The 15,947-nt window shown below is 40.4% G+C and overlaps 1 protein-coding gene across 3 annotated transcripts in view; it reads right to left on the bottom strand.

The window, feature by feature from the left end:
* Oseg6 (intraflagellar transport protein Oseg6) overlaps nucleotides 1-15,947 on the bottom strand; it is a 69,505-nt gene that overhangs the window by 16,828 nt on the left and 36,730 nt on the right. For all 3 annotated transcript variants that reach the window (XM_069328305.1, XM_045746278.2, XM_069328306.1), the window contains exons 16-22: nucleotides 13,338-13,435; nucleotides 11,685-11,815; nucleotides 10,285-10,436; nucleotides 7,976-8,180; nucleotides 6,886-7,023; nucleotides 3,488-3,663; nucleotides 7-241 (exon numbers count right to left, since the gene is read on the bottom strand). In XM_069328305.1, coding sequence (XP_069184406.1) covers nucleotides 7-241; nucleotides 3,488-3,663; nucleotides 6,886-7,023; nucleotides 7,976-8,180; nucleotides 10,285-10,436; nucleotides 11,685-11,815; nucleotides 13,338-13,435 — 1,135 coding nt within the window. The remainder of the gene's footprint in view (nucleotides 1-6; nucleotides 242-3,487; nucleotides 3,664-6,885; nucleotides 7,024-7,975; nucleotides 8,181-10,284; nucleotides 10,437-11,684; nucleotides 11,816-13,337; nucleotides 13,436-15,947) is intronic.

Here is a 15,947-nt window from a genome sequence, read left to right as displayed (position 1 = left end):
ACTTACTTTAGGATAAATACCAGCCAAGTAATAGAATTTTCCAGAAAGGAAGTGATTTCGCTCATTTTCAAAGTGCAATGCAACACTTTTATAGTCTTCTGGAGTAGCATCAGAACCAAGAATTTCAGCGTACAATTCCATTTTTCCATGTGTTCGTGCCAGTTGAAATGCTTCATCCATACATTTGGAGAGAACAAGGAACTGAATAGCTGAATTGTAGTCATTTAACTTCTGGAAGAACCTGTAAGTCAGAGCAAAATTATCTGCATTGTGATCAACATAAATTTCCCTCTCGAATACAACTGGCCAGAAATTTCACATAATGCATGTTCACTTATAATTTCCCTTGAAGATAAAGACAACCTTTATTAATAACACCATCATTTATTACACAAAACTAGGCTTTGAGTTTACACTACTATTTATGAATAGCTGCCTTATGAGCAGGACACTTGGTGACTCATTAAAACAAGACCCTACAAGTCCCAATGATCGATCATGCTCAGTCAGGGAAGTGTTGACATTCAGCACCAGTGCCAGAGGCATCTTTTCTGTCCCTGCAGAGTATTACTGGTGCCAGAACCACAAATGCCACCAAACAACAGGGAACTGAACAGAGGAGCTGCAGAAGAAAAATGAAGGAGGGCTTAAGAAATTGGAGAGGCTACTTCAGCAAACCTAGAGAAGGACCATGTAGTTTAAATTCCAGTAGTTTAATTACAGTATTGATTCTATGTGGGTATAAAGGTTCTCTGGATATTGTTTACCTCTGATATCTTGCCTGCCAAGAATGGGTATGTAAACGCTGAGCAATATTCCATACGAACTAACACAAGTGCTTTAAGAATTACCATCATTAATGAGGTATTTTTTGTTTTGAATGTTCTCATCAAAAGACACTCAGTGACTGAAAATATATAGAAACAGCAATGTTAAATGTTGAAAGCCAGTCTGGAACTCTATAAGACACATAAATGAACAATTTGGGGATACGAGTTTGTATGAACAGTTGTATACCTGGGTAGTTATACAGAAAAACAGGTTGGCAGCTCGTTCTCTCAGGCTCCGGAGACAGGAGAGATCGGTCAACATCAGTGTGGTGCTCGGGTGGTCTCCTACCTTTTACAATAAGTGCATAGTGCTCAAGTGCAGATTGTGTTATATTTAACAGTGCATAGGTTCAATTAGTTTAGGTTTAGGCCTGTTATATCTAAGTGTATGTGTGTATTCCTGTATTTGGGGTCATGTTGAATATTAATTTGGTTTGTTCATCCCTGTGCAAGTGTTGCTGAACACATTCTGTGCTCCACCAATCTTGACCACCTATTAGTAGTGTTTAAAAGTAAAGTCATAGTATTGCTTAACTAATACTGAACTGAACCCTTATATTGTAAAGAGAGTGTAGAGTGAAATAACGACCTTGAGTCCAGATTTGTGTGGGATCCGTATTCAAAGTAATCTGAATGTTTACCCGTGTTGTAAAATTATCACACTCAATCTAAGTAATCCTCAAAGTTAATGGTATATTCCAGGTATATCCTTGCAAATTAAACTTTCAGTAACCCAATAAACCCATGTGTGAAATTTAGCCCAAAGTGTGATTATTGTCAAACTATGACTAAGAATACTTGAATTCTGTTTCATTTTATATTGAACATATATTTTCTTATATCTATATAAATAAAAATGGAAATGTGCGTTTGTGCATAACCGCTAATCTCCGAAATTTCTTCACCGATTGCTTTGAAATTTTCACACACTGTTTCATTCGCATCCGGCCAGGTTTTTATATACATACCTGTACTATATAGATGTCACGTCTGTGACGGTAAAAAAACATGCTTTTTCTGAAAAGCTATGTTTTTCACGTGAGGGAAATCTTCGAAACCTCTTTACCAATTGCTTTGAAATTTTGACAACGTTGCATTCGAATAGGCGCGTCTTTTTATATAACTACTACAGTATATAGATGCCACCCCTGTGACAGGTAAAAACATGCATTTTTGAAACATAGTGCCATCTGTTGCACATAATACCAACATGCACACTATTCTAAATATGTCACAAATTCCATTTCAATTGCATTCATAAATTTTATTTTCATAGACTTTGATTTATTTGATTTTTTAACTAATTATTTTGTGTGACAATGTGTTGGAATTGAGGTGTGTTGTTTACCATACTGTTCATTTCGTAAGTATAAGTATAGATGCCAAACCTGTGACAGGTAAAACTATGCCTTTCTTGAAAAAACAGTGGCATCTGTTGCATGTAAGAGCAACACACATGCTATACTAAATATGTTACAATTCCATTTCAATGTTTCTAATTGCATTGATAAATTGAATTTTCATAGATTTTGATTTATTTTCATTTTTATTTAATTATTTTGTGTGAATTGCATTGGAATTGAGCTGTGTTGTTTACCATACTGTTCATTTCGTGAGTATACAGTAATTTATTTTGTATTTTTTCATATTTTCATTTCATATTTTAACTGTTTTTCGTATATTTCAGTGATGGGAACATCAGCTCACTTCATGTTCCCAATTTTGTGATGGGAACATCAGACCATTTGGGAAGGCATCGGACGAGGGAGTGGGGAATGGTGAGGATGACGAGGGGACGGATGTGACAGATGGTGGGGAGGATGAGGGGACAAGGGAGGGGGTAATGGTGGGGAAGGATGAGGGGACGGGGGAGTTTGGGATGGTGGGGATGAGGGGATGGGGGAACGGAGAATGGTGGGGAGGACAAAGGGACAGGGGAGTGGGGCATGGTGGGAAGGAAGAGGAGATGGTGGAGTGGGGAATGGTGGGGAGGACGAGGGGACGGTGGAGTGGGGAATGGTTGGGAGGCCGAGGAGACGGCTGAGGGGAGAATGGTGGGGGAGGACTGGGGGACAGGAAAGGTTGCTGTGGTTCAGCAATGCACATGCGATGCTGAGCCACAGCAACGCGTGGCCGGGTAATGCTAGTTACTTATAAGAAAGTAAGGACGAGTTTCATAGTCTGTACTCTAGGGTACAGCTTACAAGCACGTGCCCTTACATTGATGTTCATTTGTGATACCAAGAGAGGTTTTGCTAGCATTTAAATCTTTATGAATGTACCTCTGACAATGAATTTGAGTTGGAATGAACATTTCTTCAGTGTTTCCCTGGCATCTTACATGACTCTGTAGGGACCTTTGAAGATATCCTGTGGTATCAGTGTTTAAATGACATTCTACCCGATTGTTCCTGAAACCGTTCTATAACACAGCAGTCTTCTCATGGAGTAATAGACAGTGATCAAAAATAATTCACAGAGCACAGTTACTGTGCTCTGTGAATTAGTTACTTCTCAGTTACTGCATTTTAAATATTGTACAGTTTATCAAATAAATTAGAATTTTATTTAATACCAATATACTCTTGAAAAGTACTGTAGAGTATAAGCATTTCAGAGCTTACTCAAAGTGTTCCCAGTCACTATAAGATTCTTACTTGGCAACCATTTTTGCTCCTTCTACACTTTTGGTCTCACGAACAATCCTGACAGCCTCTTCTGGGGAATGGAGGTTATGTAAAAGAAGACGTATCACAGATTCATAGTCCCTTGCTGACTCGTAGTAAGTAGCTGCCTCTCGATACTGACCATCAGCTTCCTTAGCCTTTGCATACTGAAAAATAAGACGAAACAGATTTCCAAAATTCAACTCTTGTAGATGATACTGTACAGTGGGCTGCTTAACTCTACATAACTTTATTTGGTATAAAGAAATATGAACACCAAATACTTTCTTTTAACATTTTTTGCTAAATGATTTACAAAACATACAAGTACTGTACCAATAAAATAATTATTTTTCAGTAAAGTACTGTACTTAAGTTCATATATTTAATTATAAAGGTATTAACAGACAAAAACCAATGCTGAATGTAATGAAATGCTCATTTTTCTGCAGCCCAATTGAAAGACTTGATTAAAATTAGATTGGAGATGTTAATCAAGACTTTCATGAAAATTCAAGCGTCATCTGCAAAAGATGATACAGTTCTATAGTTTGTATCCCTTTCTATGTCTGATATGAGGATGAAGAAAGGTATCGGAGCAAGCACTCTGCCTTGGGGAACTGAGCTTTTCACGGTAGATGATTCAGATTTTACTCTGTTGACTATTAAACTCGGAGTTCTGTTTGTTAGGAAGTTAAAGATCCATCTCCCTACTTTGCCAGTAATTTCTTTAGTGCATATTTCGTCTGTAATAACACCATGGTCACATTTGTCGAAGACCTTTGCAAAATGTGTATATTACATCAGCATTTTGTTTGTCTTTCATGGCATCTAAGGCCATGTCATGGTGGTGTCTAGCACTTCTGAACCCATGTTGCTCAGGGTTATGTAGACACTGATTCCGTGTGTTTTGTGACCATACTTCTTAGCAATCTTTCAAACATTTTTATGATGTGTGATGTCAGAGCTATTGTTCTATAATGTTTTGCATCAGCTTTACTACCTTCTTTGTGAAGTGGCTTGATTTCTGCTGTTTCAAGAATGTCAGGAATAACATCAGTATCTAAGCTCCGTCTTCAAACAGTGTTTAAGGCCTGTGATAGTTTTTGTTGCAATTCTTGATGAATATAGAATTCCATGAGTTTGGGCCTGGTGCAGAGTGCATGCATATGCTATCTATGGCTACTTCAAAGTTGAGTGGAGTTAGGGTAACATCTGATATATGGTTCTATGGTGGTGTCACATTCATAAAGAATTTGTTTGGGTCATTGATCTGCAATGTGTTCAGGGGTTTATCGAAAACAGAATTGTACTGCAACCTCAGTATTTCACTCATGTTTTTACTGTCGTCTGTGAAGTTCCATCACTTTTGTGCAAGGGGCCAATGCAGGATGTAGTTTTTGTTTTAAATTTTTCATAGGAAAAAAGTATTTTGGAGTCCTCTCTATTTTGCTAATGGTCTTTTGCTCTGCCTCTCCTGGGTTTTAAATGATTCTTGCAACCTTAGGTCAATCATTTTTATTTCTCTATGCAGCCTTCTTTAGTCATTCTTGCAATAGTGTTGGGTGTTCAAGATGTTCTGCAATGTTTTCATCACCAATTAAGGGAACACTGTTCTCGTTCCAGTTTGCATCTTTTCCTCTTTCTGCTTAGTAGTATGTGACGTGCCCATATTTCTAGTACTACTGTGCCTATTTTCTCAAGGCACTGGTTTAAGTTTGCATTATCAAACTGTCCTTTTCTAGCATATGTGAGGGCTTGGTTTATTTGTTCCTAGTTAATTTGGGGCCAGATTCACGAAGCAGTTATGCAAGTACTTACGAACGTGTACATCTTTCCTCAATCTTTGACGGCTTTGGTTACATTTATTCAACAGTTTACAAGCATGAAAACTTCCCAATCAACTGTTGTTGTTGTTATAAACAGCATCCTGGTGCTTCGGAGCTAATTACTTGTTTAATAATTGTAAACAAAGCCGCCAAAGATTGAGAAAAGATGTACAGGTTCGTAAGTGCTTGCGTAAGTACTTTCGTGAATCTGGCCCCAGGAGTCAAAAAGAGCCCCAGCAGAAATATCAGTTATTCCAACCCTAAAATCTCCAAAATGAAACAGTGCTGTCTCCAGGACAACCAAATGAGAACCACACTGTGCACAAAATTGGATAAACAAACTCAAAGCAGTGGTTGCCTGTTGAACCTCATCGCAATAAAAACAAAAACAAAAATAGAAACCACATTACATAGGCTTGACCGAAATAGTGAACCAGCAATCCCAAATGTCAAAGGACACTGAGTAGATGGATAATACCCATCCAACTAACAGCAGAAATAGACAGTAAAACTGACCATTGGTTTGTAGCAAAACTGATATACAACCCTCAAACTTGCAAGCAACAAATGCAGGCTTGACAGGTTGAACCATAACAACACACACCAAAGACCCATGGGAATTGACATGGCCTACAGGTAAAGACCAAGCAGGACACTAAGGCATTTGGGATGAGTGCCGAAAGAACTAACATCAACCTCAGCATCTGGATAAACATGGCTATGAAGTGTGTCAGCAGCATATCGAATAGACGGACAAGCATGAGAATCACAGCACTTCCCACAACAAGAAACCCTGAATGCCCCCTAATACAGGGCCTCAGAGGAGTCAAATGACTTTATCTACCCAAAATGAGGGACCCTACACAGTAGTACAGCCTCTAAAGGTTGAACTCCAGAACTAACCAGAAAAATAGCTGTCAGAACAGAAGCAACGTTAAAAAAGTGCTTAGGAAAGGCCTACCCTAAGCACATGCAGCTCGTAGCAAAGAAAAGACAAAGTCCAAGCAATATGGAAAGCTTGAAAAACATGCTTGTGAAGCAAATACCAAAGTCAGGAACAACATGCAAGCAAATGGCCCTTAAAGGATGGCCTTAACTTATCTTAAAAAGAAGTGGACTTATTACAGCTGATGACTTGGGGAGGTCTGAAATGAATGACAATGACAGGACTGAGGCAAAAATGGTGCAGAGGCTGAGAGTTCCTGGTGTCGCTTCCACCTGTTGGTGGCCAGTTGCAAGTAGGAAGGTATGAGTGAATCATATAGCAAGTTCTTTGGCTGTTTCCTGTTCTTTCATTTTCTTTTAACTTTAAACTTGTCTTTATTGCTTCGCTTACTTTATGAATGTTTTCTCAGTGAGGGCGATCGTAACTTTGCTCCCTGTGCCTCTGTGATGGAGCCAGGTTCTGGGTGTAGTCTATAGTATGCCATAAAGGAGTCTAATGACTGATGGCTCTCACCTACTGATTCACACCTCAGCAAGACAGGTTTAGGAATCCACTGTTCATCTCCTTCAGAAATATAGAGGCCAAAATAGCCACCTTTAGAATTAACCACTAACCTGAAGATGCATTTTTGGAGAATTTATATTAACTAAGAGCTGTCCAACTTTATTCCAGTTCTTAAGGCGAATGTAGAGAGCTGCAGCTTTCTCATGGAAGTTGCCACTCTCATACAGCACAGCAGCCTCTGCATATTGCTGTTAAAGATGAGATAGAAGGTTTTTCTAACTTATAGATGCAAAAACAGAGACATGACATGAATGTTATAAAGTCTTGACATTACAAGAAACCATCTACAATTAAACTAAGCTATCACATTCAGTAGTACAGTACGCTACAGTAAGTTTCAATAGTGACTTTGGATATGGATCATGGAATTGGGCAATAATTTGTAAATATCCAAATAAATTCAGCTCAGAATTAACAAGTACAGAACATGATTGTAAAAGTTTCAATACTGTATTCAATTTTTTACTTTAAAGTCTGTACAAATTCATAGTGTTCATATGTGCTCACAGCTCAAAGTTTCCTCATTTTAACCCCTGTGCTGCAGCGCTATTAATAGCTGACAACAGCCAACTGCGCAAGAAAACAAAAAAGTTTTCCTTCTAATATTGTTAAAAGGCGTTCCCTGAACACAGAAAAAATAGTATGCAACATATTTTGGCCGTGATAGGGCAAGGAAGTCTGGCAAGCTACAGGCACTTGAAGAGTACATGTCTGGGTCGGTCTGATCCAGTCAAACTGTGGAGTGAGAGTTGCCACAAAGATGATATTACTTAATTATTTCACTGTCTCTGATTGTTTTTTCTCTGCTTTTTTTGCAGCAATATTATTTAATAGTGATAAATTTATATAATAAAATGTATGACCATCGCTATTCTCAAAAATCTGGTCTGAATATTAGTGATAATATAATTATATTGTATTGCATATACTGTACACTATTTATACTATGGCTTATCACTATCTATATATATAAAAGAAAAACATAAACAGAGAAGATTCGTGTTAGAATCATTAATCTTACCCTTTCGATCATATTCAAAAACATAAGTTTACAAGAAAGACTGCTACCAAAATATACTAATATATACTGTATACATGTATATATATAACTATGGCTACCATTTATCACTATGCCCTCACCTTTTTGTTCTCTAATATCTCTGCACATTCCCTTTTGAGCATGCGGTTGTTCATCTCTGCAGCTATGTTAACACCTCGCCTGATGTCACCACAGCGAATGGCTGTACGAGCAATACCAGCTTTACATGCTGCATTATGTTCCTCAGACCCTCCAGTGTTGACCACTCCACGTTCATAGTGGGTAAGGGCACCAGGGTAGTCTCCTCTGAGGAAGTAAATATTTCACACAAAACTTTTATTAAAATATTTTGACTTTTCCATTTACAGTATCTATATATAAGTATCAAATAAGTCATATTTCTTCATTATATTAATTACTGTACTAATGGGTTTAACTACAAAGAAATTAAGAGATCTAAGATTTTGCCATTCACCATTTTTTTTATACAATGGACCTCCAAAATCTGCACCTTGAAACAATGAATACATGTAAAACTTCATTTAATGCTGGGAATGTATTCCTGTAAACAAGAGTTTTAGCTGAATCAATGGTATAAAGGGCCGTAGTCCTGTTGGACATGGGTTCCAATATTGTAATTACCAAGACCAAAACTCCAGGGTTGACTAATAAAATGGCTCTTTTTCCTGGCTCCTGTGGCTCCTTGGTGTTTGCTACCTGGCACGCCTCACCCAATGCAATCTACACTAAACAAGTCATATATAAGCCTACTGAGAACCTGGCCTGGTCTATGAGATGCAAAGAGCCGGGGATTGAGAATCACTAACCAGGAAAAGCCACCAGAAAGGAGGGCAAGTTGAAACATATGACAGCTAGGTACACACACCATAGGAAATGGTACAGCAAAGACCTGAGAATCATGAATTACTTTGTGGTAATTATCCAAGTGTAGTTACAGGATGAGAGCTACATTAATGGCATCAGATCCTCCGGTACTCTAGTCATATGATGCTTTGAATCTACAGTAAAACCTTTGTTTTTGAATGCCCACGTTTTCGAATTTTTCGGTACTCGAGCTCAATTTCTTAGAAAAATTTGATTCGGTACTCGTTGTTGACCTCGGTGTTCGGAGTTTGTTTATACACATACGGGTCCACAGAGTAAGTGGCGTCGCAGCAAGGCGCGCCTCAGTTTACCAGCATCATACCGAGGTGACTGCAGCGCTTTAATTCTTTGTGAAAAATTTCATTGTTTTTGAGCCTTTTATAGTTTCTGAACATAAAAGTAATTATTATATATTACACCAGAAAGTCAGTGGTGAAATTCAACCTAAGAAAATAATTGTGAGGATGACGATAGATGGAAAAAAAAGAGAGAGATCATTGCATCTGGTGATTTATATACAAGGACAATCACCACATTTAGAATTTCTATGCTCAGTACCAGCACTTCCACCATATCATTTATGGTGTTTAGCAGCTCTGTGCAGATGAGTGTCTTTGATGGTTGAATTGGTACTGATCAGCTGATACTGACTGAATCCAGCCAATCCACATCTAAAGAAGATAATGGAAACCAGGCAATGAGCAAGGAGCCAGAAAAGACAATGAACATGTGAGGAAGCAATGGAGGTATCCATTTTGTACTAGAATGGGGAAAAAAATAAAGCAAACTTGTACAGAGCATCAGGATCAGGTGCTCCAAAAAGGGTCAAATGGCAACCCTAATGCACCCTGACCTTTCATGCTGCAGAGGAGGAAGGATGAAGGAGAGATCCTACAGTCCACACAAAACCCTGAGCCTTAACAGGGAGAACAAAATGACAACCAGAGAAACCTCGAAACCTTGAAAAGTAGAAAACTTTGACTATCCCAAAATACAAAGGAGGCAAACAAAGAAAGTAAGCCCCTATCTTCCATTGGTTCTGCTATTCTCAAGAGTCATCAACCCAACCTCAAGCCAAGCTCAGCAAATTCATGACATTCCCAAAGATATGCCCACCAATGAAAAATGCACAGCACAATGACCTGTGAATGATTATTGTAGTATGCGGGGAAAGAACAGAGAGATGGACAATGCAAACACAAACGGTTGTTTGTTTGGTCTATCCTCCTAGTGTGGTTTCTCAATTTTGGGTCATTCTCCAAGCGTTAAGCTACTCTCACGCCATATAGAGCATCAGATTCTGGCCCCGATTCCCAATAGGTTAGTATAGATTTCAGAGGCCTGGTGCACTTTTCAAGACATTTGTTCACCAGAGTGAACAAATGTCTTGAAAACACTCTACAGGAAGCACTCTACAGGAAGCTACTTAAGGCCTTCTACCAGCACTAGGCCCCCTATAACATAATAAATAAATTTAAATATTCATCACCTTACAAAATACCAGACATTATCAGTAGCAACGTACGTGAATTCCAGTTGCTGAGCATATTCCCTTGATATGTAAGGTATCTGGTCAGGAGCCAACTTCTTAGCAAGGTGAAGTGCCTGGTCCCAGTGTAGCAAATCTCGTCGCATTTCTAGAGCAGCAACTGGCATACTAGATCTCAGGTACAAGTCCTGATGGTTAGGAATTCCAAGTTATTCAAGTCATGCTTGTATGATAGGTAAAATACTTATGGTACTGTTTATATACTATACTTAAATAATTATTTTATAATTTTTTCTTCCTATACAGTACGTAATGAAAATGTTAATAACTTGATGAGTATATTATTATGTTCAGAATCCTCAAGGCCATATATTTGCTATGGACAAAAGGACAAGGAAAGCTGGAAAAGGTGCAAATTTCACAACATCATGAGAGCAAATATAAACAACTGGCCAGCCAACTGAAACCACTCCTGGTCCAGGAGTGGTTTGTTTACAGTTTAACTGTTTAACAGTTTAACAGTGACAGCTGGCTACCAAAGTCATTTCAGTTGCTGATGTTATGGTGTACAGTATTCTATCAGTAATACTCCAGTCTGCAAGTTATGGGCTTCCCCCGGCTTCAAGCGAAGTACTGGCCATCCTTAGACTGTTGTAAGGGCACAAGATTGGAAGCCATACTTTATAGTACAACTAACAAAACCTAATTAGCAATGGAAGATCAATCTGTGTTGATTTCCCATATCTTGTTCTAAGGCTTGTCACTCTTAACTCGTCCAGGAGTCCTGGACGAGTTAAGAAAATATTTTCAAGCTAGTTTGAGTGAATGAAAGTTTGTAGTTTGAGTTCAGTGCAAATCGTTTGAAGAGTTATTTGGCAGTTTCAAAGCTTATTTTCTGTGAGCCCTCTTGTTGTCTGTAAAGCTTTGCAGCCCTTCTGGATGCTTTCCCAGTGGGGTGGCAAATTGTCACTTGCTCCCTGTGCCTCTGTGAGAGCCAGGTTCTGGATTGGGTCCCTTGTAGGCCAAACAGAACTTCCACAACTGGTGTGGCCCATTAACCTGGAGCAATCTAAGCAAGATGTCTTCAGGGAGACACCAGGGAAGGGGGCTTCCCCAGAAAATGACTATGTAGGCACCCATAAATACCAGCACTTAACAAATGAGTGACTTGCATCAATTTAAGACTTTATGCAAACAGATGAGAATGAGAAGGTTTAACAGTGATTTAATTTCAATCATGGAAATTTTGTGACTTATCCACGATACAATTAGTTAGATGACACAGTCTCATTGCTTTGATTTGGTGCAACATTCATTGTCAGTGACAAAATTATGTTGAGCTATAGCCCACATGGGAAAAAATTCTCACTTTTCACATTGGAATGGTTCACAGATGCAATCAATGGTACCATAAAAAGTCAAATTCTATACCTTACCTGAGCCAAATTGAAATCACTGAGGTACATTGCCAAGTGGCCACCAAGCAGCAGCGGATCCTCATGATCTACTAAGTTTTGTAAGGACCACACCATTCCCACATCTCCCAGCTGACGGTACACACGCATACCTGTGTGTCCATGTACTTAAGGTCAATAAAGAATACAGTATCATATGTCACCAATATACAAATAATAATAACAACAATACAGGCAAAAAATCAGAAAGCTACACTTTGGAACAAATGCAGGCCAACATATATCAGATTATTTTATATAATGGACCCCTTCCAAAATTTGGACTAGTCAAAGAAAAAGCTAAATTTCGGAGGGGCAATGATAAAATTTGGATATTTAAGTAAAGTCATTTATAGCCACTTAATTTTTTCAAAATTTTTACTCTTGAGATTTTGCATTATTCAGTGGAAGTTGGAGTTTGGTTCAAAGGCGGCACTAAAAAAACAAAGAAACGAAACAACTTTCTGAATGGTTCCCAGAAGCTATCTCTCTCACAACCCTCAAACTCGTACAAGTGAGAGCAGGTTCAGGGGAAAAATCCATGGTATCAACCAAATCTGCAGGGGGGTCTTTTCAGGACCCAAAGGAATGTATCAAGCAGGATACCCTGGCACTGGCACGCTATGCCTGAACCTAAGGTGAAGGTGATCATGCAAATCTACATAGTCATATGACTAATATACTATAGAAAGACAACATAGTAAGCCAGCACAGCAGTTGTACATATGGCTGTGAAGGCTGACCCTAGTGCGTTACATATGCGTTATACTGGTATGTGAATAGCCAGTGCACCCCATGCCAGCCAATGTCACGCTCAATCTGTGTAACGGAAAGAAAATAGCAATAAACCTGACTCACCCTGGACAAGGACCACCATAACTGAGAAGGACCCCCAAGGGAGCAATCCCCAAACACCCTAGGGAAGAGAACCCTGAAGCCCAAGAGTAGCACTAGGAAGCACACAGCGAGGATAACCCTGTACACGTGCAGCTCCAAGTGCTCTTTCAAATCCAGGTTCTTGCTGCACTTTACAATGTACAGAAATGCCAACCTGTACAAAGACCACCTATTAGCTGAAGCAGCAAGACACTGGAGCTTGAGCGGCAGACAAGTGACCAGGTATATACTAACATCATCACAGAACTGAGGGTGGTGTAGCTGGCTGACTGTGAGCTATCTCCCCCTTCCCCTTCCCCTTTTCCTTTACCCCCAAATGAATGTGGATTGTGAAGCGAATGAGCTTGTCCTTTTTTATTCAGTTTGTTCTAGTTTGGAGACATTTTGATCATTTGTTTACATAGTCAAGGAGAGTTCTTTCAGTGACTTTAGAGGCTGCAGTCTATTCAAGACGGCAGTGGTCATTTTGTCTCAATGACTTTCTGGTTGTTTTCTCAGTGGCATAACAAATACATAAATGCCACTGCTCCCGGCACCTCTGTGAGGGGACCAGGTTCTCATGCGGGGCCTCGGTAGGCCTATACAACTCCTCAGCTGATGTGACTTAATAGATGGTACACTATCAGTGACAGTAGCTTCAGGGAGCCATAAGGAGCTCCCCCCAGATATAACACATTAAATTAAAAAATGAAAGCAAAGAGCATCTTTTACAAAGGGAAGATACTTTATACCACTAACCTAATTCAAGGTTCATACACCACATACAAGCTTTTCCCAGGAATTCCCAATCCTGCTTACTATTAAGTACTTGACAGATAGCACTGGCATCTTTGAACCTGTTAAGAAAAGGACACACAAATCATTATTCAAGTGATAATTAGGTAAATGTTATATATTAAAAATTCATTATTGTAATGAAATAAGATGTCAAGAAAAAATTTAGAAATTATTACATTTGTGAAAATCCATTCTGCGATACAAAAATGAGATCACCACCAATAAAACCAACACTGAATATAATGAACTGCTAATTTCAGGGTGAGCCATGGTGGCTCCCTAAAGCTATCTTGCCGAGGTGGCCCCAAATAAATCAAAACGACTATGGAGTTCAATTTGGCCTACTGGGGAAGCTAGAAGCTTCCTAGAGCTGGAACTAGAAGCTAGAACCTGACCCCTTCCCTCACAGGTACAAGAAGCAAGCGACACTCCTTTCACCTAACCAGGGAAGGCACCCAGAAAGTCATCAAACCAATACAGACCACTGCTGGGTTCAAAAGAGACAAGCTTCACAGTCCACCAAATGAACTCCTGCAACAATGTAAACAACGATCAAAATTCTCTCGAGGTAAGTGTGCATTCGTTTGCCCCACCCCTCCCACTCGCTTGGGTAAGGAGGAGGCTCTGGGTCTCATGCTGTCCACTGGCTTGAAGCAGTTAGTTCTGGAGCAGATGCACACAAAACACCCACAATCAACAACCTGGAAGAGAGGGGGAAATCAGGGAGCCTACCTACCTTGTGGCTACCATGTGGAGGTTCTGAGGATTAATGGCCCGGTCTCCAACGAGGCCTTCCAGTAGGTCAGGCTGTTGGACACAGCTGCTCACAGCCTGACGTATGAATCACAGCCTGGTTGATCAGATATTCTTTGGAGGTGTTTGTCGAGTTCTCTCTTGAACAGCATAAGAAGCCGAACAGTTATGCCCCTTATGAGTAGTGTTAACCTTATTACACCATAAACCTAGAAGATGAAAGAAAAGCAAGAATGCAGTACAAACAACAGACTCAAGAATGCATGAGAAAGCTTAGTAAATGGTGCAAAGGATGTCTTGCCATCAAATGCAAGCAAGAGTGGCTTTGCCAGCACCACACGATAAGAGGTAACAGTATTTGACACCCACCGAACAGATGTGGTAATTTTAACCTGATCATAAGCAACCCACCCCAAAATGACCCGATACTATCAAGGGAAAGAAGGCCTGCCCCAAATGCCCAGAGCCCTTAGAAAGTGGGAGGGACCAATCAACTCCACTGAAGGCCACTCAAAACGACCCAAAAGCCAACAAACTGTAGGACCAGGGGCTGCCAAATTGCGCTAGATGGCCCCCACTGCCCAATCAAAGGGGCAAACTGCAAAAGGGTTGGTGTGAACCATGAGAAGCAGAAGTCTTACACAAAGTGTGAGCATAGCACCGACTGGCAAAGGACTAACTGGCCACAAGAGGAGCATATGACCCAGAATTCGACACCACCGAGGGCCTACCTCAACCAACAGCAGGTGACGCCGAAGCCCTACACGACCTACTCCAGTAGGAAGACTGAAAACCACGAAAATAAAGCAAATCCGAAATCAGTTGACAAGATGCGGCAACTGAAGACAAAAAACTGACCTACTACATCCTCTGGAAAGAGAAGAGGCAAAGAAAATGGGAGGTGTAAAAAAAAGAGGGTCAGGGCCCAAGCTGAATCCAAGTACTGGGCCGACATAGCCAGTTGACAGACCCAGAGTCGAGTGACCCAACGTCCTCACGGAGCCAGAGTGGAGTTCCCCAAATGCCAGAAACCACATAACCAAAACTAAATGTGAGCGAGCCTGAAAGTCTTCCACCACGAGGGCTGCTGACAGCAAATGCCCTTGGACACAGCTGTAAGATGCCCACAATCCACTACACCAACAGTGTACAAATCATAAACACACAAGAAGTCCAATGAGCCACTTTGCTGAAAGGCACTAGGCCCAACCACAGCTTATTGATGACTCAGGGACCCTACTGGAAATGTGTAGCACGAGCTGCATCAGTAGAAACTGAATGCTCAAGTCATTGGACAGTGTGAGCCCCGGCCCCCTCATCCTTCCCCAAACAAGGGAGAGGAATAGGGTGAATAAGCTCATGATTGTTTTGCAAGATTTTAAATTGATTACATTGTTTGGAGAGTTCATTTGGCAGGTTGTGAGACTTCAGTCTCTCTCTTGAACCCAGCAGTGGTCTGTATTTATTTGCCAACTTTCAGGGTGCCTTCCAAAATGAGGTGGCAGAGTGTCACCTGTTTCCTCAGTCAGTTGGCCAGGTTCTGGCTCTGCTTCCCGGTAGGCTAAAGTGGCTACCTACCTACCTTGTGTAGCTTCTAGGGATCAACAGCCCATGGCCAGGTCTTTGACCAGGGGTTTCTGGTTTCTTGAAGTGATCTCCACAACTGATGTGATCTAATAGATGGGGGGCTATCTGAGCAAGATGGGTTCAGATAGCCAAAAGGGGTGCTTCCTTACCTTGAGGTTACCTTGAGGTGCTTCCGGGGCTTAGCGTCCCCGCGGCCCGGTCGTCGACCAGGCCTCCTGGTTGCCGGACTGA

The sequence above is a fragment of the Procambarus clarkii genome, chromosome 21 (genome assembly GCF_040958095.1).
Source record: "Procambarus clarkii isolate CNS0578487 chromosome 21, FALCON_Pclarkii_2.0, whole genome shotgun sequence".
Lineage (NCBI taxonomy): Eukaryota > Metazoa > Arthropoda > Malacostraca > Decapoda > Cambaridae > Procambarus > Procambarus clarkii.
This window is presented reverse-complemented; position numbering and strand designations above follow the sequence as displayed.